Source organism: Poecilia mexicana, unplaced genomic scaffold (genome assembly GCF_051168715.1).
Source record: "Poecilia mexicana isolate PSO_F unplaced genomic scaffold, ASM5116871v1 scaffold_18, whole genome shotgun sequence".
Classification (NCBI taxonomy): domain Eukaryota; kingdom Metazoa; phylum Chordata; class Actinopteri; order Cyprinodontiformes; family Poeciliidae; genus Poecilia; species Poecilia mexicana.
The window spans coordinates 27186872-27210709 of record NW_028263387.1 but is presented as its reverse complement, the minus strand read 5'-3'; the positions used below and the strand labels follow the sequence as shown (position 1 = coordinate 27210709).

The window sequence follows — 23838 nt, the reverse complement described above, 5'->3', positions numbered from 1 at the left end:
AAGATGAATAAAAGTTGATAATGATCATTTATTTTACAGACATTTCACCAACACACACAATAAAGACTTTTATATTTCTATCAATTAATCAAATTTTATTTGTATAGCACATTTCAGCAGCAAGACATTTCAAAGTGCTTTACATAATTAAAATAAAAACAGCATGTGAGTAAATCCAAATACAACACATTACTACCAAATACACATGTAAATACACCACTTGTTTGGTGACTGTGCCTCTGAAAATGAGTATGAAGTTTAACTTATATAATCAAATCCCTTTTACATTCAGTAATTCATAACACAAATAATCTTCCCATTTCCTGTATCCCTTCTAAAAAAAACAAAATAAATAAAATAACATGTCCTGAACCAGATTAAAATAATACATACACACATACTTACATATACATATATACACACATACACATCTACCTGCATATATACATACATAATATATACCCATTTACACACACACACACACCCAATTGCCCAAGTCATCCACAGTGCTGTAACTCCCAGCCAAATTCATCATCCCTGTTCATCTTATTGTTGGGATTCCAGGGTGGGGCTGTTGGGGTTGTCTGTGTTTCTCCACCAGAGGGCGCCAATGGACTGTTTCTGGAGGGCGAGACCGGCTGCCGCCGGCCTACCTTCTCACCTGCTGGTGATTTGGTCATTAGGAGGAGCAGCCAAGCCTTTGACGCCAGAGTGTTAGACAGTAATGGAACTTCAGGCCTCCTATTTATCTTGCTGATCTTATTTCTCTGTGAAGTCCCCAGTGATTCCTGTGTGCCTCTTTGTTCAGGTGATTCCTTGTGATGCTGTGGTGGTTAGTGATGGGTAAATGAGGCGTCATGAGGCGTTTCGACTCATAGCAACACTGTATTGATACTGTGTCGATACTGTGTCGCTCAATACTGACACCTGCTGGACATTAAAAATTCCTACAGGCAACGTTGTGATTTGATGACCTAGTCTATACAATAAGATTTAAGTCTTTGTATTTTATTGAATATTATATGTTGTATTATGTCATATCTTCATTACATTTAAAATATATTTGATATACAGTCAATAAAGAATGTGAATATGTACCATAAAGTGAAAATTTAAGTGAATGTGTTTGGAATGAGGATGCATGGACTGTTTTTTTCCCACACATTTTTGTTTTAAAAATAAGTTTTTACAACATTTTTGAAATTTAGCCTGTTACGCTTTTTTGACAAAACTTCTCCTGCTGTAGAAAAAAATTAAGTAAACATTACATAACATTACATTTACAGTAAATATTTTTCTTAGGGGTTGCGTTCCGAAAATAACCCGTGATAGGCGAAATTCATGAAGTAGTTATAGAGGAATTTAAAGGTGCTCTACTCATGAAATGAGTTCCTTTCTGACTTCTAGGTCAGATTGACCCAGTACATTTCTTTTCAGTCAAAACATATCTTAATGTGAATCAACCAACAACATGCCTTTTAACTATTAGTAGAATTATATTCCTCTACATAATTACCTTCATTTTTACAGTTATTACACTGCATAAATAAATACTTTACATTGAAACCAAAGAACAAAGCCTGTTTTCAGGTCAGCGGATGTGCGTGTGCATCAATCGGGCCTCAATGTGATCCGTAGTCACGTCATTAAAGCGTCTCATTCAAGCTGCTTTGCGAGATCCACAGCTGTATCTACAGCAGAGCGATGGATCTCATCAAACGAGCCTCCAGTCGGGTTTTGCGCTGCCTCTGGCCACAGTTTTTTTTTTTTTTTTCCAGGAGACATTGAAAGTTTCAGTTTTCATCTCCTGAGTGGCCAATCTGTATTAAACAACGTTATTGGCACTCAGGAAGCGCGTAGACTGTTTTTAACAATCATATGGTCAATCAGGACGAAGAACACCGTGGAAAAAAAAACTGCACAAAAAAATCTGCGAAGCAGCGATACCGTGAAAAGTGAACCACATTACAGCGAAGGACCACTGTATATGAAATAATTTATAAAACGCAACTGAGTAATTTGTAGAATGGCTGTATATCAGAGTTTATTCCAGGTGTATCTGGGACTTCATTCTCATGCCTCATGATGCCTCAGCATTGAAGAGGTGGATTTATTTAAATAAGAGCTTAGTTAAACAAATGCGACACTTAACCTGCAGACCATAATATGAAAGTAAACTAAAAGTCAGTTTCAGCTGAATTTGTGTTCAGATAGATCAAGTAGAAACTGACAAGAACCGGATGAAACGACAAAAACGAAAACAAATTTATTTTCCAGTATAAGATCAAAATGGTCCCACTCTGCGGAACCTTTCCTTTGAAGCTGCTCCGTAGTTGATGCTGTAAAAGATCAAGAATTTGTTTGGCAAATGCTTTTGACAGATTCGCTTCCTTATAAACACAGTTTGGCATCCAGAGTCATTTTGAAACAGTTCCTGTATTGGTCACGTGACTTGCTGAAACCAATACGCGCACCGACACGAGTGTTGGTCTATGGGGCTTGATACATGCGCCGACGCGTCGGTGTTGCTGGACCCATCACTAGTGGTGGTTCACCACCTGCTACCAGACCCTGGCTGTTTCCTTGTGTCTGTATCTCCTCGTGACGCTGTGGAACGTACCCACGTGTAGCCCGAGTCCCACTAGTCTTCAAGCAGTTAAACCAGGGGTGTCCAAAGTCGGTCCCGGAGGCCCGGCATCCTGCATGTTTTATTTCTCACCCTGGTTTAACGCACCTGCATCAAATGATGGCTTGTTAGAAGCCCTAAGAGGAATATTGACAAGCTGAAAAGGTTCCTACCACCACCAGGGAGAGAACGAAAACGTGCAGGATGCTGGCCCTTGAGGACCAACTTTGGACACTCCTGAGTTAAACTAACCTTCCTGGATCTCCCCGTTTGCTGTCCCCTGTGCTCCTCTTCCTTGGATGTCACAGAACTTACCTGTCCGCCCTCCAATGCCATGTACTCTTCAACGCAGACCCACCTTCTGCCAAGCAGCAACACCACACTGAATCTTCTACCCTGGTAACATCAATATTCCCCCCCTGACTCAGAACGCCTCCGACCCAAATAAGCTCTCAGCCCAGACTTCATATTTCCCACAGTCTGTGAACTAACCTCATCTTCTCTTCACCTCAATGTTCCAGTCTCCAGTCGCTGCACCCCTCCCTGGACCAGCAGCTCAGATTATTGTTCTGTTGATTCATTAAATCATTTTAACCTTTTCTTGTTCTCCATGTGTGTTCTTGCATGTGGGTCAGAAAACTAAAACCCATCATGACACTTATAACACCATGAGGTATGTTTTTAAAATGCCTCATGCTTGGACTTTGCTTCAGCTGTTTAGTGAGTTTATTCCAGATCTTCACACCAATGACAGAAATGCTCAATCTTTTCTTCACTGTTCAAACATGTAAACTTCTGAAGTTGAGGTTTTCATGACATTAAAGCGTCTCCTCCAAGCTGCCCTGAGATTCACAGCTGGATCTCCGGCAGAGCGACGGATCTGAGCCTCCGGTCGGGTTCTGCTGCCTCTGGCCACAGTTTTTTTCCAGCTGGCATTCAAAGCTTCAGTTTCCAATCTGTATTAAATACCGTAACATTATTGGCACTCAGGTAGAGAAGAAGAGCGGAGACTGTTTTTACCAATCATACGGTCAATCAGGACGCAGAACACCGTGGAAAAAAACTGCACAAAAAATCTGCGAAGCAGCGAAACCGTGAAAGGTGAACCGAGTTACAGCGAGGGATCACTGTATATGAAATAATTTATAAAAAGCACCTGAGTCATTTGTAGAATGGCTGCATATCTGAGTTTATCTGGGACTTCATTCTCATGCCTCATGATGCCTCAGCATTGAAAAAGTGGATTTATTTAAATAAGACATTTTAGTTAAACAAATGCGACACTTAACCTGCAGAACATGATATGAAAGTAAGCTAAGAGTCAATTTCAGCTGAATTTGGGTTCAGATAGATCAAGTAGAAACTGACAAGAACCGGATGAAGCAACAAAAATGAAAACAAATTTATTTTCCGATATAAGATCAAAATGGTCCCACACTGAGGAAACCTTTCCTTTGAAGCTGCTCCATAGTTGATGCTGTAAAAGATCAAGAGTTATTTTGGCCAATGCTTTTGACAGATTGACAGATTTTCTTCCTTATAAACACAGTTTGGCGCATTAATGTAATTTCGAAACAGTTCCTGTATCGGTCACGTGACTTGCTGAAACCAATACGCGCAACGACACGGGGTTTTGGTCATGGGGCTTGATACATGAGCCGACACATCGGTGTTGCCGGACCCATCACTATCCTTTACAATTCCCGAATAACATAAACTTGGTTTTATCTAAAGTTAGTGATAATTTCATTCATCCATCCATTTTCTTCCACTTATCCGGGGTCGGGTCGTGGGGGCAGCAGCTTCAGAAGGGAGGCCCAGACTTCCCTTTCCACAGCCACTTGTTCTGTCTCCTCCGCTTCACCAACAAACATCTCCTACATACTTCAGATGAGAGACAACCTGGAAAAGTACAGAGAACAAGTTAAAGATCATATGGAGAAGGCTCAACATAAGCAAAGGTATGGTACGACAGACGTGCCCATGAAAGAGAGCTGAAGACTGGCCAGAAAGTCTTAGTACTCTTGCCCAGTGGACCAAGTAAGTTGCTTGGTAAATGACAAGGACCCTACACTGTGGTTAGAAGAGCAGGACCAGTGACTTATGAAATTATCTGTCCAGAAAAACAAAAGTCAAAGCAACTGCTTCATGTAAATCTATTAAAGGAGTATCATGAAAGAAATGTTCCAGAAATGGACGTGAAGCAGATCCTGATGGTACAAGATGTTCAGCCTGAAGACGGTGCCATGTTGAAAGATGGGGAAGCTGAAATGAGTCCATGCAGAGAACTGACCAAATCTGAAGAGGCTCCAAAGCATCTGACTCCTGATCAGTGGCAACAGCTGGGTGAGATTAAACGGTCTTTTCCATCTCTGTTTGCAGATGTACCTGGGCGAACTGAAATTATAACACACAAAATAACTTTGAAAGATACAACACCTGTTCGTCTTAAGCCTTACAGGATTCCAGAAAGAATGATGGATCCACTGAAAAGAGGTCCAGATGATGCTGGACATGGGAGTGATGGAGCCATCAAGAAGTGAGTGGTCAAATCCCATTGTGTTGGTTCCTAAAAAAGACTCAACTACATTTTTGTTCTGACTTAAGAAAGTTAAACAGCATTTCCTGGTTTGGTTCTTATCCCATGCCACGCATTGACGAGCTACTGGAAAGACTGGGGAAGGCCAAATACATCACAACATTAGATTTATGTAAGGGTTACTGGCAAGTGCCGTTAGATCCATCCTGTAAGGAATACACAGCCTTTCAGATTCCAGGAATGGGTTTATTCCATTACACGGTTCTACCATTTGGTCTTCATGGAGCACCAGCTACCTTTCAAAGGTTGATGGACATTATCCTTAGTGACTGTTCAAAGTTTGCTGCTGCCTACCTGGATGATGATGTGATCTACAGTGAAATTTGGGAGAATCACCTACAGCATCTAAAGGTTGTAATGGCAAGGATCCAGAATGCTGGTCTCACTCTGAATGTGAACAAGGTGTGGTGTTGAGTTTTCCTTCCACACCACACCTCTCAGTGTAACATATATAATTTGGGCCCCCCAAGTTTAAAAGTCTAGCTCTGCCACTGTTCCCTGGGTGGCATTGCTGAGCTGCTTATTTTTTGGGTCCAAAAACTGAAGTTGCATAATATTCATCAGTTCCATCTAGTGCTGCCACAACTGCAACAAAGGAAGAAAGAAAAGAAGGGAAAATTATAAGAAATATACAAGACATGAACTTGCTGTAAATGATGGACAATCAGAAGAAAACATGACGGACCATAAAGAGGGATGGGTAACGATTAAAGTTTATGGCAAGAAAAAGATCAAACAAACCGTCCTGCTGTAGAGAACACTGCTGCAAAAACTATAAGACCTGTGGGAATAAAATTTGATGTGATTAACATAAAATATTACATTATAATCAAAAGTGGGGATTGTGATAAGAACATTGTATTATCAACAAAGTCAATATGTATTATTTGATAACATTTTCCACCACAGAACTCATGGTCATCTAAAATCAGACAATGTGAGGCAGCAGTTATGATAAATGGATGTAGTAATTTTTGAATAGTGAATAAAAATATTATAAAATTCTGTTTCTTTGCATTTTGTAGCATTATCTGGAAGAAAGACATGCTAAAACCTTAACATGTAAAGGAAGAGGCGGACTCTGGTGGTTCCTCTAACTCTCCTCTAGTGAAACGGTTCAGTCAGTCAGAGACATGAAGGAAGCAGCTGCTCAGCGTCTGATCTGTAAGTACAGAAATAATGTTTAATAACTGATATGGAAATTAATGTAATATCCAGAATCCAACCAGAAACGTTGGTTTGAATGTGAGAATATATTTTATGTAAATATGATGCAATAAAAAGTGTGATGTCATTGCAAAGTCAGACTGACAGCAGAAAAAAATTAAGTATTCAAGAAAAACATCTGTAAATTGAAATACTAGCACAAGAAGTTTTTAAGATACTTTAAAGGTCAACTTTATAAATGATTCACATTTATGTAGAGAATCTGATGTTGGTTAAAACTCAAAGGTTTTTTAAATCAATCAATCAATAAAATTTTATTTGTATAGCACATTTCAGCAGCAAGGCATTTCAAAGAGCTTTACATCATAACAAAAACAAAAATACAAAGTCATGCAACATAGAATCAACAATCAAAACATTACATTAAGTCAAGAGCCATAATTAAACTCATAATTTTAAAATAAAAATTTTATTTAATTTCAGTTCTGATCTCACTGCTGTTCTGGACACCGGGTCAAGGTTGGTAATGTTTCACTTAAAATATTTGAAAATATTTAAAAATGTTTCTGGATCAATTTTCTGAAAAGAAATAAAGAATAACTGCTGGAATAACAGGTGTGTTCTTTATCTCTTCCAGTTCTCCCAGTTCGTCTGACTGTGAGTCCCAGCAGATCTCAGTTCTTTAGAGGAGAATCAGTGACTCTGATCTGTGAGGATGAAAACAGCTCTGATGGAGGAACTGTGAGGAGAAACAGAACCAGAGACACCAGAGCTGAGTGTGAAGGATGGGGAGCAAAAGTTGGTTCTACCTGTAACATGAAGTACCTCCTCCAATCAGACACTGGCCTGTACTGGTGTGAGTCCATGTCTGGATCCTCCAGCAGCAGCAGCAGCAGCATCCAGCTCTCTGTCTCTGGTAAGATCAGACTGTGGAGTTAGTGTTGCTGTGTGGAAATGGATGAAATGCTGTAGTTTGTCTCTGTGTTGAGGTGGATCAGTGATCCTGCAGAGTCCTGTCCTCCCTGTGATGGAGGGAGATGACGTCACTCTGAGCTGCAGAGCAAAGAGTCCAGCCCACAACCTCCCAGCTGCTTTCTATAAAGATGGCTCCTTCATTGGTGATGGACCATCAGGTCACATGACCCTCCTCCATGTCTCCAGCTCTGATGAAGGCCTCTATAAGTGCAGCATCAGCGGTCAGGGAGAGTCTCCATCCAGCAGGATCTCTGTGGAAGGTCAGAGGAGGAAAATATTATTTAACTTTGGTTTTCATTAGAAATTGATGCCCAATTATTGAATAAAAACTTTATTTCAGAGAAACCATCAACCACATCGTCCCCATCAACTCCTCCTCCTCCATCATCATCATCATCTTCATCTTCCTGCCAGTTTCTCCTCTATGGTCTCTCGTCTCTATCAGCTGGTTTTGTTCTGGTTCTACTGGTTTTACTGGTTCTGCTGGTCAAACGTCACATTAAGAGGAAATCTAAAGGTGAGATCAATATAGTTCATGCAAATGTTATTCTAAATTATTTTAGGTGTGAGTTTTTATATTTCCATTTAAGTTTTCATATTTAAAAAAGTCTAATGATTTCTCAGCTGGAGTAAAATAATTTAAATGTAATAATTAATTTTCAGGTAACCAGGAAGTTGAAGAGAACAGATTAACTCACACTGATGTTAAAATATCACAGCAGGAAGAAAAGAGAAACAAATCAAATGAAGGTAAAAATGTTTGTTTTGTTTCATCTGTTAAAAACTAAAGAACTGAAACTGAGTTTCTATTAGTCAGAATAAATTCATTTATCAATTAGATGTTCAAATATTTTATGCAAAACCTCCAGACAAATAAAGGTTGATAGTTTTCCAATTTTAAATATTTGAATCACAAGAAAATGTGTCACTATTATGAATTAATCAGTTATATTAATATATCAATAAACCTTTTAATCACCTAAATACTATAAAGTATTGGATCAAAATGAAATTCCTGTTTCTAATTTGTTATATTTTCATGTTGTGATGTGAGATTTTCTTATTTTGCTCATTTTATTTCTAACATAAAATGAGTTAAAATGTTTGATCCAAACTTAAAAACTAAATAATTCCAGTTCGTCTCTGTTAGTCTTTAGTTTATTTCAGCAGGTTAAAGTTAAACTTTGCTCCTCTGACTCTTTGCAGCAGTTTGTGGTTTTTTGCTAACTGACGCTAACAGACTCTGAGGTCGTCCAGTTTCCTGTTTCTGGTTGCCATGGCAACGCTGCAAACCCAACAGATTCACTGCAGGAGCGATGAACAGTCACTGAAATACAGTTTAACATTTTAAACATGTTTAGTTAGTTTTTCATATTCGTGTCGTCTGAAACTTTAACTCTCCAGTTTCTGTTTGAACCTTTAATCTGATTTTATTCACATCAGAGATAAAAGTCATCAAACTCCTGGTTTGTTTTAATGAAGACGATGAGAAGAGAATCAGGAAATGGTTCTGGTTGGACAAACTGGGACCAGAAACCAGTTACTGTCTACTGGAGGAATTCAGGGTTTTAATTTAATCAGTGAAAAACTTTATTATGATGTGTAGAAATTTAAATGAGGATCAAATGAGATTTTATTTTAGGAAGAAAATCAAATAATGGAAAAAACAAAACCTCAATGTCAAAAACAAAGCAGCTTAGATTGACAGATTTTTGTTCACAAAAGCTTTGTGAACAAGAAAAATAACCAAAACAAAATAAAGAGCCAATAGTTTAATCTGAACTGACAGAGAGGATGAGTTTATACTGACTTTAATATAATATTTATTATTTTAAATGTCCATATTTTCACTTCAGACTCAGTTTTCCAGTCTGAGCTCCTGAATAAATGTTTAGTTTTCCATCAGTGAAATAAACAGAGTCTGAATCTTTGTTGTTAATTCAGTCAGTGACCAGTTGGTCCTGGTTTCTTCCTCTCTGAGCCTCACATAGAAACGATCCTGTGATGATCATCAGAGATCAGGCTGTTTTTCATGCCTGACAGAAACATGTGAAGCTGCTTTAGCTGCAGCAGCAGGCTGAGCCTCAGGCTGTGGTTTGGTCTTCAGCTGTCGACTCAAACCTGATAAACTGTTTGCTTCTCACTGTGATGTGGAAACGTCTCACTGGGTGAATAAAGGTGAGAAGCTTTGAGGTTTCAGCTGCTGGTAGAGACCAGAAAACGCTTCCTGATGCAGCCAACCTGCTCTAATGCTGCACTTCAACACAAATATTACAGCATTATGTAAAAAGGAAACTCATATTAATTTGTCACTTATAGAGATATGTATTTCCAATCATTTTATTTATTGTCATTCTGATCCTCTGTGTTTCTCTGTAACACTGTCCAGGTTTTCCTGCATTACTCTTAATGGCCACTGGGGGCAGAATGAGCTGGTATAGATGAATATTTTCTAGATCTCAGTAGATCAGTGGATTCTCACACATTCACCATGTTCAGCCATTAAAGCTGCAGTTCAGAGGAAACTTTGCTCTGAAAACATGAACAATCAGCTCAGAGGTTCTGATTCTGCTGCATTCAGATCCTTCAGTTCAGCTGATGACAAATCAGTGAGTTTAGTTTCCTGCAACATCAGATTATGACAGGAAGAAACAGAGTAAATTAAATAAATAAAATTATTCTCTAAAATCCAAAGGTTTAACTTTCTAAATCAGAGGTTAAAGTTCAGATCCAAATAAAACTCAATATTGTCTCTGTTGTTCTTCACTGGACAAACAGCCATGAAAACATCCAGAGTCCCTCCTGACAGCAGCTTAGAGAACCAGATTAATGTAACATTTATATCTAGTGGAAGAATCCAGAGAGAATCCAGAGAGAATCCAGAGAGAATCCAGATTTAATCCAGAGAGAATCCAGATTTAATCCAGATTCCATCAGCAGAACATGGAAACAGAAACATCTGATCAGGATCCATAACATTTATCTAATAATTACATTTCTACTGACAGGAAGCTTTGAGTCATTTTATAGTTCATCATCTGTTAGCAGCAGCAACAGTTAGCTTCAGGCTAGTCAGCTAGCATTAGCCATGCTAACAGCAGTGCTGCTAAAGAGGCTAGCCTAGCTGCAGCTAAAGAGGCTAGCCTAGCTGCAGCTAAAGAGGCTAGCCTAGCTGCAGCTAAAGAGGCTAGCCTAGCTGCAGCTAAAGAGGCTAGCCTAGCTGCAGCTAAAGAGGCTAGCCTAGCTGCAGCTAAATGATTCAGCTCCAGTGATTTGATGTTTTCTTCTTCTGCAGCTCTGAGGCGGCGCTGCTTCACTGCTGTTCTGTACGCCACCAGGACAGAAGAAGAAGAAAAACTTTGATGCTGAAACTCCTGGATCCACTGACAGCAGGGAGAAAACATCAGTTATACTCTGATAGCTTTCTGTTATAAACTGGAAACATTATAAAGATGTTCATTCAGAAGAATCTGATTTATGATCATTACAATAAATGAAAGCAGAATAAAATCAACTTCAGGTCCAGAAAAATGTCCATCTGAATGTTTAATGTATTCAACATATTGTATACATTATATACATTTATTACCAACTGATTCATCCACCAGTTGATTTGTGGGAGCTGATTTCATTAACTTGTGATCTGCTGATATTTACACATGAAGCCCATCTTATCCCCTGATCTTCATCAGCAAAGGTTTATAACTCATCCTCTGTCCTCAGTGAGACGTTTGACTGACAGACCAACCAGGTCTGAACCTTTACAGTTAACAATATTCACCCACTGTGGAAACTCAGTGACTTTCTTACTACATTTAGCAACAATTCAGACAAAAACAATTCATATCAGCTAAAATTAGGCTTTTTAAAGATCGGTAACCAGGGATCGGCCAGAAAACTGCAATCGGTGCAGCTCTACACACATTCATGAGATTCTTTGATTAATTAATTTCTCTTAACTCCAACAGCTAAAAATATAATTTACACCAGGTGAGTCTTTCTCCCCTGGAATGTGGACCGGTACCGGTACTGGACTGATTCTGAGCCTTAATGATTTTAACAGAAGTTTCTCATAACTTAGAAAAATAATGTTTGTTTAAACCACAAAATGCTTCTGATCAGCAGCAAACAGCAAATCCCAACTACAGCAGAGAGGAGCTCATCCATGTAGCCTGACGTAGAAACATTTAGCTACACAATGTCAGACATGCTCTAGTTAAGTTTATAAAGTAATGATTGTAGTAACTGTTTATTGTTTTGGGTTCTGTCTTTTTTGCCTTTAATTGTCTTAGATAAACAAAAAGTTTTATTTTTCACAGTAGCTGAGCCCAGACTGTTTCATCAGAAACTTTTTATTGAGTTTAATTCGGACATAAAAACATAAAATCATCACTTCATCATCAGTCTGAGTGTTTAGTGAAGTCATGTGACCTGAAGCTGGTAAACATGCTGACTCAGTAAAACTGTTTTATTTTCAGTTTATAGACTCAGCCATGGATTCATAACAGCAGAAAGAAACAGTTCTGGTGTCTGAAGCTGATTTTCACTTCAGATGAATCTGATGGAGAATTTATCACCAATAATTTCTTCCTCCTGTTTGATGGAATAAAGCAGGTCAGGAAATTATAAACCTAAATATTAACTCAGTGATTCACAGGAAAACTAAACATGTTCAGTTTCATCTGGTTCCAGAAATCTGCCCTTCAGAACCAAACCGAACCTTTTCATTCACATCAGTTTATAATTGAACCTCAACGATCTCTACATACTGCTACATTAACGCCCCCATGTGGTCAAACTGAAACATTGCAGCACTTAGATTCATTTTGACTCAAAATCTAAACTTTTTAAACTTTCAGCCATCATCTGCTTATCCTCACAGCTACAGATGCTGGTTCCCATCTCTGGCTGTCATGGGGTCAGAGGTCAAGTCCATCCAGGGCAGGAAGGGGCCATGCCTTGGGCCCCATGGTAAAAAATTTAATTGCCCCCCGACCTGCTGCTGTTATAATTTGTTATAACAGGTTTTTATCTCATACAAGTGGAATTAGGACCAACTTTAAATCAATGTAGTTTAATCTCTATATTAAACTTACTGGCGTCAGCCATGTTTATCTTAATGATTTAAGTTGTATAAGTGGACTTTATAATCTTAAATGTTTATCTATTAGAATATATTATTCTAATAGAATATTAGAATAATATATCATTAAATAAGGCATGAAAACCTCAGCAGTAAATAGGTTAACCACTGCTGAGGTTAGGATTGCAGGTGAAACCAGAACAGGGGTAAGTTAGAGACACTGAGCTGTTTGTGGTAAAGACGTTTCCCCCCATCAGGTCAGCCTGACCCGACCCGCTCCGACTCCTGGAGGAAGAAGTCGAGTTGGACCAAATATGACCAGGAAGGACAGAAAAGAACAACACCGTCGTTATTCAGTCTGAAATGGAGCAGATGTTCAGGTCAAGAGGTCCAAATGATTCTGGTTTCCACACATCAAGTGTAAACGGAGCCAGAAGTCCAGTAACACCAGTAACACCAGTAAGCTTCCCAACACACACCAGTGGAGCTGAGACTATAAAAACTGATGTCAGAAGCAGAGGTGGAGAGATTTAGTGTTTCTGTAACGATGAAGATGTTCTGGTTCCATAGATGTGCATTAAATCTCTTCCTGTTTGGCTGTGAGCAGAAACAATCGAATCCTTTGTGTCATTTTTTATTTATGAGTTTAGCATCTTTAACTTCCTCCTCTCTCAAATAAAAGCCTCTGGAGCCAATAAAACATTTAAAAAAGAATCAAAAGATGCAGAACCAAGTTTCACCTCCAGTTATGAAAAATCTTAATCCCTGTAGATTCCATAAATAATCCATAAAAACTTAACAGTTTAAAATAAAATGAACTGTAATGATAAAGGAAGAACAGACTGAGACACTTTGAGCAGACATGTCAGAGCCTGATCACAGGTTCCAGCTCTGTGTTGTGGCTGCAGCAGGTTAAGATAATCTGTAATCTGATCAGATTACAGATTACAGAAGCTTTTCTAGAAAAACAGAGAAGTTCAGATGTTTCCTGCAGCTCTCAGACTCAGTGGTGTGAGAAGAACACAGTGAATATTTACTGAATTATAACAATCAGTTGATCTCATTTATGTTTCACATTTACATGAAAAACAGACATAGAAATATGAAAAACAGACAGTCAGTCATGATGGCGTCAGGATGAGGATCTGATTCTGACCCCTTTGGCTTCCTGTAAATTAGTCTGAGGTCTGATGTTGTTCAGACCGATCAGCTGTGTGTCTGATGGACGATGAGGCGATGAGGAGTCGGTCAGACGAGGATGAGGAGGATGAGGAGTCGGTCAGATGAGGATGAGGATGATGAGGATGTGGAGGATGATGAGGGTCTTCAGCAGAGCCAGTCCGGTGGTCTGATATCAGACTCTGAGCCGATCAGCTGCTGCTGGACGTCCCTCCATCCAACACAACATCTTTATGACACAATGTGACACTTTGGGGCCTTTTATTGTCCAGCTGCTGCTCATTTGGTCTGGTCACCCAGTGGACATGTCCCACAATGCACTGGGAAAAACTCACTGAGTATTAATGCTGACTGACAGCAGGCTGGACTAAAATTATAGAAACATTACAAAATATCAGCAAATGTTCATTTACAGTCGTTAACTCCACATGGCAACAATATCTGACTTATTTATATTTTTGTTCAGGGTATTAAAATTAAAAAAACAATTTAGGAACAATATAATCTAGAGAAAAGGTCAGATTTTAACATAATGCTGCTATTGAGATAGAAATGATCCATCTGAAGAAGATAATTAAAATGAATATTGTACATTAAAAAGTATCAAACTCATCAATGAAGCATCAGGACCAGGTTTCCTCTCTGCTCAGCTGCAGGCCGACTCAGTGAAACTGAGACCTGCCTGGTTTCCGTCTGCAGAGCGTCGTCACACAGACTCACTGGGTAAACGGTGCAGCGCGTCGCCGTTTATGGAAATTATTCACATTCATCTGTTTCCACCAGACAGTTCAGGTTCAAACTGATCACCAGCAGTGAAGCTGTGAGATCTGCTGTCTCTCCTCCAAACCAAGTATTCAGTTCAGGTCCAGGCAGGTAAACAGGAATGTCCTTCAGATCAGATTCAGGTTCAGCTGAGATCAGATCTGATAAGTTTCATCTCGTTGGTATGAAGGAATTTTATTTCAGCTGCTGGTCAGAATCTCTCCATTTCAGTAACCAGGTCAGTATTATAACTGGAGTTTAACTTCCTGCTGATAAAGTTTCTTTCTGGTCAGAGACAGAGCTGAACTTAGATAATGAAAGGTTTGAAGGACAGAGTCTGAGTGTTGTCATCATTTACAGCTTCATGAACAGATTCTCTGCTCTCTGAACTACAGAGGAACCGTTTAGATGTCAGATATAAACACTGAAGATTCACATAAACAGGTGGAGAAACGAGAGATTTATAAATGTATGTTTGACACGTTAACCAGGTTTTAGCTTGTGGAAGATCATAGGAAAATCCCTCAGCGACTCTGGATGTTTGTTAGATTTCATCATTTAATCCTGCACAGATGGTCGACGTTAAACTGCCTTTCATCAGAGCCGTGTTTGTTCTCATCCTCTTCAGCAGCTCGGCTCGTGCCGTCCATAGCTGCGTGTTTCCAAACATGTTGTCTGCAATGTTCTTGTCAAGGTTGTGATCTTCATACCAGAGGAAACAGAGATAATCTCTATCATCCATCAGCTGTGACAACAACCAGTTCTCTTCTCAACCTCAGCAGATCTCCTGTCAGAGCTGTTCATCGTTTAAATCCTCCTTCATGTGCAGCATTGAATCAACACCATCCTGATCTGTCCTGGTTACTTACAGACACCAAATGTTGGAAGACACCAGAGATCTTTACCTTCTTCTAGCTCAGCTTTTATCAAGCATTTCCTGGATGAACTCCTTGTTCTTCCATTTCTGGCTTTTCTCCAGTTTTCCTGAGTGGGTCAAGGCGAATCGTTGGATGTTTCTGGTTACTTGGAAGAATCTCAGAGAGTGAAATGGAAAAGGGGCCACCCAGCTGTGATCCTCATTTTGGTGGATTTCTCTATCCAGAAGTCAGACGATCCTGATTAGTTTTCATCCTTGGATCGTTCTGAATGTTCCTGATTCTCTGAGTACATAGGATGGATAATGTCTCCATGACAACGGGACGGATCTGATGCTGTCCATAGTTCTCCTTGATCTGGACACTGTTTGGACTGAGAAAGGATGTGCGTCCACTCTGACCTTTGTAGATCCATGAAAACTTCCCACTACAACCCAAGTCGAGTCTCTGTGCATGTGGAGCTTCATGAGCTCCATTTATTTGCTCTCTCACCTCATGCAGGACGTTTCCTCCCAGCAGCAGCAGGATGGGAGCCTCTGGGTCCACAGCTGGAACCTGATGGTGATTAACTGTAGATCAGTGATGCTGTGCTGCTTCAGGTGAAGGTGTTTCCAGTCTGTCATCTGGCACCATGTCACAGTGGGATCTGGTCTTTCCATCCATAGACTTGAGGACAAAGTTATCAGCTCTTCTGCTGGACGTCTCTGTAGCTCCAGAGCAGGTTTTAATGGATCTGTGCTGAATTTAACTCCTAACCAGTAAAAACTCTGACTTTGTTGCTCGGCTCATTAAGAGCAGCAAATATTTTAACTGCTTTGTCCCACTAAGGGACAAACAAGGGTGTTAGAAAATGGATGGAAAATAAATAAAGGACTAAAGAAAACAAAACTTATGCTTCCTCTTCTTGTCGGCCACATTGACTTAAGGACATGGCCAGCAGGTGGCATGAATGCCGATGTGGCTGATCTGAGCTTCTGGAAACAGGAAGCAGATCATCACTGTCACAGTCTCTTCCTGGTTCTCTGGTAGCATCACTTGATGCTCCTCAGCTGTGGTCTCTGTTCACAGATCAGGTTCTCAGCTCTTCATCAGCCCACATGGACCATGATGATGGCAAAGTGCAAAAAGAACATAAAGATGGACAGACAGAAAATGAACCAACAAGCAAACAGAACTATCCACAAATAAAATGAACAACAGACACATTAAGGACAGAAAGACGACAGAAATGACAGACGTGGCTCTTAAAACTGCCTTTGTTGCTGTTTTAAAGGAGCAGAAATAAATTTGGGAAATAATGTGACCAAAGAAAAACCTGTTGAGATGAAAACATAAGAACAGTTCAGATTTCAGAGGCTCTTTATTTCTCTTCATCTGTCTTCCAACAGCAACAAATAACAGACAGGAGGAAAGAAGTTCTCCTGTTCTGATGCAAGTTGGTTTTTAATTCAAGTAAATGAAGCTGCAGTCAGTGAATTCAGACAGGATTCATGAACAAAACTTTAAGGATCATCACAGCCTGGTGGCTCTGATGTTATATTAACCCTCCGATTTTACAAAGTGGCAACAAGTATGACTATAAACACTAACATGTGAATCTATCACGGCTAATTAAACGTATTACAGGTCCAGTTTAACCCGATTGCCTCCAAGAGGCTAATTTAGCTTCCAGTGTATTTTTTCAGGAAAAAGAAATGTTACAAACGTGTCTAAATGTCTTCAACCATTCGCAGCACAACCCTAAAACTACCATCAGCAGCTATATAACGTAACACTGTAGAGTTATTTTTTGGTTTTAGAGTACAAAAACATTTTGACACATTCAGGTTTCTACTCACCAGGTGTAAAAGTGTCGCATAATAACATCAGCTTCTTCTTCTTCCTAGAATTTTGTGGGATCTTTTCTTATGTTTATTATTTGAATCAAAAACATTGAAACGTTTCCAGAACCGTTTGTCATGCAGTCAAAACAGAAAATCCATCCTCACTCTTCTTAAATTTATTTGGAGTAAATCATTGATGTCGTACTCAAAAATAGTTGGTAAATTATAAATAAAGCTTTTAAAAAAAGATTTTAAAAATCTATCAGCGATATGAATGGTAAAAACCAACCAGGCTGCTAGGAGGGACAGCCTGAAGCCATTCAATGGGATGATGACATCGGAACGAAGCAGGAGGAGGACAGTCAGTCAGACTGGAGGAGGATTGGATCCATCAATGGAGACCCAGTGAAACCAGTCAAAGCTCAGTGGGATCCGCCGCCTCCTCCATCTTGTTTTTGGGCCCCCAGCAGTGGAAGCGGTCGGCCCTGAGGCCCTTCAGGTTCTGGTTGTCATCTTGTTGTTGTGAACCTGCATCATCATGTGACATCAGGATCAGATTCTCTGGATTTTCAGGCTGCAGAGAAAATTTTCCCATTTATTCCCACTAACAGGAAGCAGGAAGTGATGTCATCCAAACTGACCCTCTGATCCATAGACATAATATAAGGATAGACGCCTCATGGACCGCTCTCGCCTATTGTCGCTGACGAGATTTAGGGCGGCCATCTTGGAGCGGTCCACCTCTCCACTCAGCCTTATGTGTTTAACAGGTACAATGACGTATCAGCAGATTTAATTGATCATAACACACTTTGTTACTGTAAACCATATTCAAACATCTATCAAAGCAACATTTATAAACAATTGTATTTTTAAGTATGTTTTTAATACATAGTTCATCATATTTAAATATGCTTAGTGGCTATAACAATAGAATAGGAATGGAATATTCTGATATCGATGTATGAAGAGCATATTACAAAGCACACAGCCGTTCATAATGTATTTAATAAATTATTTAGTAATATCAATATATATTTATATAACTATACAAACACATAAATAAAGATTAATACTGAATCATATTATCAGCCTAATATATATTATTTCCAGCTTCAGAAATTCAGCAGCTGATTGAGTCCAAAATCCGATGATATCCATCCGTGCTGCAGTGAATCCGTCTCTCTTCATCTCCCTCTTCTTCCTCACATCGTGTCTTTAGGAAACCTTGAAACAGGAAAAAACCTGATCGGCACATCTCTAAATATATATATATATATATATATATATATATATATATATATATATATATATATATGCACAAAAACGGAAGATTTAGGATGTATCTTAGTTTTGACAGAGTGAAAGAATATAAATAATAGTATTTACCACCTGTGTAAACTTTGCCGGTGAATGAATGTTATAACACATAAGTTTTATAATATGTGTTATATTGTTTCATTTCTAATATAGGCCCTTGTGTCAGATAATCTAAGTCAATGTTAGAGAATAATTAATTTTTTATATTAACAGAATCTCAGTTAGCCTTCATAGCGGGGCTGAACCCGTATTACACCAAGCACTGTAGCTAATATTAGCTGGTATCTCGCCGGTGGACATAAATACAGTAAAGTAATATTCTAATCACAATATATACACAATAATATGTCCATCTTACTTGTGAAATGTTGTCTGTGGAGCCCTCACATCAATAATCCATCGACCAGAACAACAATATCCCTCAGTGCTGAGGCATCTTCTGCTGTTTTGCTTGAGCAAAGTAGGAGGGTATACCGCTCCAAGATGGCCGCCGTGTTTCCTGCATCGAAGCAGCCAATGCGGGTTTACTCTCTGATCAGTTCCTGTTCCGCCCAGCAGATATTAATCTGACATGAACATAAAGTTATTCTGCTGATGTTTGTTTTATCCGCGGCTTTAAAACTCAGCAGGTGGAAAAACTGGAAACTCGAGTCAAAGAATCAGGAAGAAGAGAAACAATGAGGAGCAGAGACGCCTTCCTGCTGGGGAACCAATGAGGTGAACCGGTTGGATCATGTGACCAACAGCTGACTGACGTAAACAAACCAACAAACCGGCTGGATTTGGCTCTGACTCTGTCAGATGGATCAGCTGGGAGCCGCTCACCAGGTGAGATTTACTTTCTGATTGACATGAAGAGAAAACGATTTTATTTACTGAAATAAATCTGTTGATCTGTAAGAATAAATATAAATTCACCACCTCAGATATTAACGCTGGAAAAGTGATTATTGATTATTAGAAAAAAGTTTCCATGAGTGTAAACTGATACTGATCGTTTCCTGAATGATCATCTAGAGCTGTGTGAAGATGGAAATAAAGTTTATTATCTAAACGTTTAATAACTATAGATTCTATAAAATATTATTGAAAATAATTTATCTAAAATGGAAACAGATGATTTGATCTGGTCCAGATTAAACAGTTCACTATTCATACCAGTTCTCCCGGTTCTGATCCAAAACCCGATAAAGAATCAGGTTGTTCCTTTTGGATCATTTGTTTATGCAAAACCAGATTCTGTTTCATTTGGTAACCAAACAGGAACCTGATCCAGTTTCTGGGGAAATCCTCAAAAATGTCAAAGTCAGGAAGTTTTGCTTCTTTTTGGTTCTTTAATTCACATGGAACCAGAGCAGACGAGGTTCTGATGGGTCCCAGTCTGAGGTTCTGATGGGTCCCAGTCTGAGGTTCTGATGGGTCCCAGTCTGAGGTTCTGATGGGTCCCAGTCTGAGGTTCTGATGTCTCAGCTGTTTTGGATAACATTTACATTTAACATGTAAATGTTAAAGTCCAACATTTACATGTTGGACTTTAACATTTAAAGTCCAACATGTTGGTCATTTTATAACCAAATAAACTTTTCTAGTTTCAGTTCAACCAGGTCTGTAAATAAGGACACCCTGCATGTCCTTATTTCCTCCTTCATGCTTCAGTCCAACAGTAAATAATGAGCTGCTGGTTCAGCAGATAAAAACAAACTGGTTCTGGTTCTGGTACCAGACGTCTGATTTGATCAAGTTTAACTCTTTTAACTAAATGTCATGTTTTTAATGGTTTGATGATGTTGGTTGTCAGAAAGTCATTTATTTAGGAACCTGGTCGTCATGGTGATCAGTTGTGGGATCATTGTTCATCCAACCACTTTCTGTTTCTTGAGGAAATGATGAGTCGGCTGTTGGTCATTTTATAACCAAATAAAGTTTTCTCACTTTTCTGCCTTTATTTAAATCCAACATTTAGTTTAGTTTCAGTTCAACCAGGTCTGATTATTTAAATCTAGAAAACTGTGACTCTGATTGTTAAAGAAATATTTTACTAACTTGGATGATTTACTGATGTCTGCACAACAAACTCGTCACCATGGAGCCCAGGTGTGTCCAGGTGTGTCCAGGTTACAGGTGGTCAGACTTCAGAGGTTCAGTCTCTTTAAAGTTTTCAGTCATTTATAGATTTAGAGACAGAAGCTGCTGGTCAGGTTTTAAACTCTTTCATCCAATCAGCTGCTTCTCTTTGTTTCACTGACAAAAGGAGAAACTTCAGTGAACGTTCCTCAGTCCGACGGACCGGAGGAACCGGTTCCTGATCCGCGATGTTTACAGCTGACAACAAAGCAATGAATTAACTATATAATTTATATATAATGGTAAATAATAATATAGTGTTAATGGTTTTTGTTAAGATTTAACATTTGTTAATATTCTGGATTTTAAATCATTTTCACTAAATGTTAAACCCTGACAGGAATCACCTTGTTTTTTTTTACCTTAATAAAACTCATTATATATAAAAAATAAACATTACTAAAATGTTTATTTTTAATTGTTGCTTTTCAAGGTTTTAAGGATTCAGACATTTTATTTCAAACAGCTTCTGTTGGATCCTTTAATTTCTACCTGGAGTTTCATTGATACTTTTTAAATTAAAATATTTAATTTAAATTATGTATACAATTTCATAAAGAAGCTGGATGCTTTCCTTTCCTGTCAAGTTACGTTTATGAGGTTTTTATTGAGGACGTGAGGATCCGGTCCGGTCCAGAACCGGTTGGATCCGTTTAACTTCTGTTTCTCCTGCAGATCAGATGAAGATCTCAGCTGATCCTGGACTCTCCGTCACTCTGGGATCAAATCCTCTGGACTGCAGGAACAGAAATGAGCTGCAGTCAGAGTCTGATCCTCTGCAGGATCAGATGGATCCAGGAAACCAGCATCAGGACGGAGATGGTCTCTGGTTCTGACTGACTGACGATGGAGGAACCAAGAACAGGTTCTGGTCCAATCAGCTTCATCCACCTGACGGAGCTCCTCCTCCTCAACAGGTTCGTCTCTCAGTTTGGTTCTGGTTTTATACAGATAAATGTTGGATTTCCTGTTTGGGAAGCTCATTTAAAGAAACACTTTGTGTTTTTTTAAGTTAGACAAAAAACTAAATGTGAAATTAAACCAGCAAACAAACAGAAAAGGAAAACATGAACTAGAGTTGAACTTAAGATGCTGAATGTTACAGCAGGTGATGAAATGGATACCAGAAAAATGATCTGCCTTTAAAGAAATAAACTTTTTCTTTTTCACGTTTTATGTCAAAATCTGGTAATATTGATACATCCTGATAAATCCACAACCAACAGAGTCAAGGCCTGTCAGCCAATCAGCTCTCTAGATACATAGCTAGCTTAAATAGCTAGCTAGCTTATATAGCTTATATAGATAGATAGATAGATAGCTAGATAGATAGATAGATAGATAGATAGATAGATAGATAGATAGATAGATAGATAGATAGATAGATAGATAGATAGATAGATAGATAGATAGATAGATAGATAGATAGATAGATACATAGATAGATTGGTGAATTGTTTGTAAGATGTTTCATTTTCTGTCAATTATTTGTCAAAGAATAAAGTAAAAAGCTACGATAAACTTTGTATTCATGCAGTTATTTCTCTGAACCAGCAGGGGGCAGTAAAGGCTCCAGAGTTCAGCGCCAGAAACGTTTAACAGATTGAGATTGTTGATTTAGACTTAAGTTATTAATGTTTAAATAGTCTTGATAATGTAATAATGCATAATGTAACAGTAAACATGAACACCACAGACCCAGACTATTATGTTCTGATCCAGTTATTGTTCAGTTAGTTGCTGATCCTGACTGTGACCTTTGCTCAGGGTCAGGGATCCTCATGTTCTCAGAGCTGATTGGACGATCTGATCTTTAACCTGCTGGTTGTGGATTTAGATTCTGGATTATTTTATTAGTTTTGGAAACACAATGGCTGAAAAACCCTCAAAATATTTTCTTACATAAACACTAAATGTATATCAGTGGTTTATTATATATTTTTATGATTAACAGTATTTAATGACCTAAAACAGAAACTGTCCAAAATAAAATTAATAAAATCAGCTACTTTGGGACAATTTTCAAATATTTTAATTAAAAATCAACTTAACTTTGATAATAAAGTGACAGTTATAAATAAATTTATGTTCATGTTGGTTTTTGATTTTAAAAGAATCTGGTCTGACCAGAAATAACAGATTAAACTTCAGCTGATTTTGTGCTAAAGTTATAAATGAAAGTTTAAAGGTCAAAGGTCAGCCAGTCGTCCCTGGTTGACCTCCTGACCCAAACAGCTTCTCTTCCACTTTCATCAAATCTAACAAAACTCGTGTCAAACTTTTCTGGAACGTTTTGAAACATTTTGAAGATATTGAAGAAACTCCAGAATTTCTGCATTGAAGAAACATTTCTACATTTTAACGACGATTTAAAGGACGGTAAGTTTGTGTTTTATGATTTTAATATACAGGATTGATGTGAATGAGCTGAACATCATCTGCTCTGATTTCTGCTTTCTGAACATGTTGGTTGACCTGCTGACCTCAGATGATTCAATAATCAGCCCAGAGTTATTTTACAAGTTATTACAACAGAAATTCAAACTGTGACACAAACTGAAAACACATTTTTCAAACTTTAACTGAATCTAAGCTGCTGTTTGACATTATGAGCCTGAAATGAGTCCAGTTCATTTAGAGCGACTCCAGGAGGTTTAAAATGAGGAGCTGGATCAAAAGAGGATAAACCCTCAGCCAGCTGTCACCATGGAGACTTTCCCTCTGGAGGATGGAGTCTGAACTGCAGCAGCTTCAGGTTCACCAAGCTGAGGAAAAGCAGCTCTGATCCAGAAGAGATGCAGGAGAAAAACCTTCAAACCTTCAGGATTCATCAGGGAGAAAAGCTCTGAACCTCAGGAACAAGTCAGATTTATCAGTAACACATAATAACATAAGATACAGCTGATCAAAGCTCTGGATGATAAAATAGCATCAATGTTTCATTTTCTGACTGAGAAACATTCAGAAAATTAAAGTTTCATGTTGTTCGTCAACCTGAACATCATGTTGATTGTAGCAACGTGCTGGAACTGAAGATGTTTACAGTTAAAAACATGGAATCAAAAACATTAACTGGAAAATATTTCAACATTACTGAAAAAAATCACAAGATTTTCTGACATGAAATAAGTTTATTGTTCTGACTCAACACCGTCTCCATAGCAACGAACATTATCTCTGTCAGACAGAAATTAAACGACCCATTAATAATGATATGGAAACTCTGAGATGAGAATTAAGCAACATACATGCAGCTTTAAGAAACAGAAACAGGATCAGACATTGAACCAGTGGAATATCAGAAA

The 23838-nt window shown here is 38.6% G+C and overlaps 2 protein-coding genes and 1 long non-coding RNA gene across 4 annotated transcripts in view; 2 read left to right on the top strand and 1 right to left on the bottom strand.

Annotated features, from left to right (window-relative positions):
* LOC106906657 (putative high affinity immunoglobulin gamma Fc receptor IB) overlaps positions 1–13068 on the top strand; it is a 75624-nt gene extending 62556 nt beyond the window's left edge. The window contains exon 7 of the mRNA XM_088015626.1: positions 12250–13068. The gene's annotated coding sequence lies outside the window, so the exon portion shown is untranslated. The remainder of the gene's footprint in view (positions 1–12249) is intronic.
* Positions 6305–23838, top strand: part of LOC106910198 (high affinity immunoglobulin epsilon receptor subunit alpha-like) — a 59246-nt gene continuing 41712 nt past the window's right edge. Inside the window, exons 1-7 of one of the 2 annotated variants that reach the window (XM_088015622.1) lie at positions 6305–6389; positions 6876–6911; positions 7030–7308; positions 7382–7627; positions 7708–7884; positions 8031–8117; positions 10663–11688. In XM_088015622.1, the coding sequence (XP_087871748.1) occupies positions 6359–6389; positions 6876–6911; positions 7030–7308; positions 7382–7627; positions 7708–7884; positions 8031–8117; positions 10663–10730 (924 nt within the window). In that variant the 5' untranslated portion in view covers positions 6305–6358 and the 3' untranslated portion in view covers positions 10731–11688. Of the gene's footprint in view, positions 6390–6875; positions 6912–7029; positions 7309–7381; positions 7628–7707; positions 7885–8030; positions 8118–10662; positions 11689–23838 lie in introns of those variants that run through there. The other variant, XM_088015621.1, reaches the window with a different exon arrangement.
* Positions 17920–18907, bottom strand: LOC148154408 (uncharacterized). Its single transcript, XR_015766117.1, has 2 exons — positions 18768–18907; positions 17920–18316 (listed from the first exon to the last, which is right to left on the bottom strand). It is a non-coding gene; the product is annotated as an uncharacterized LOC148154408 (long non-coding RNA).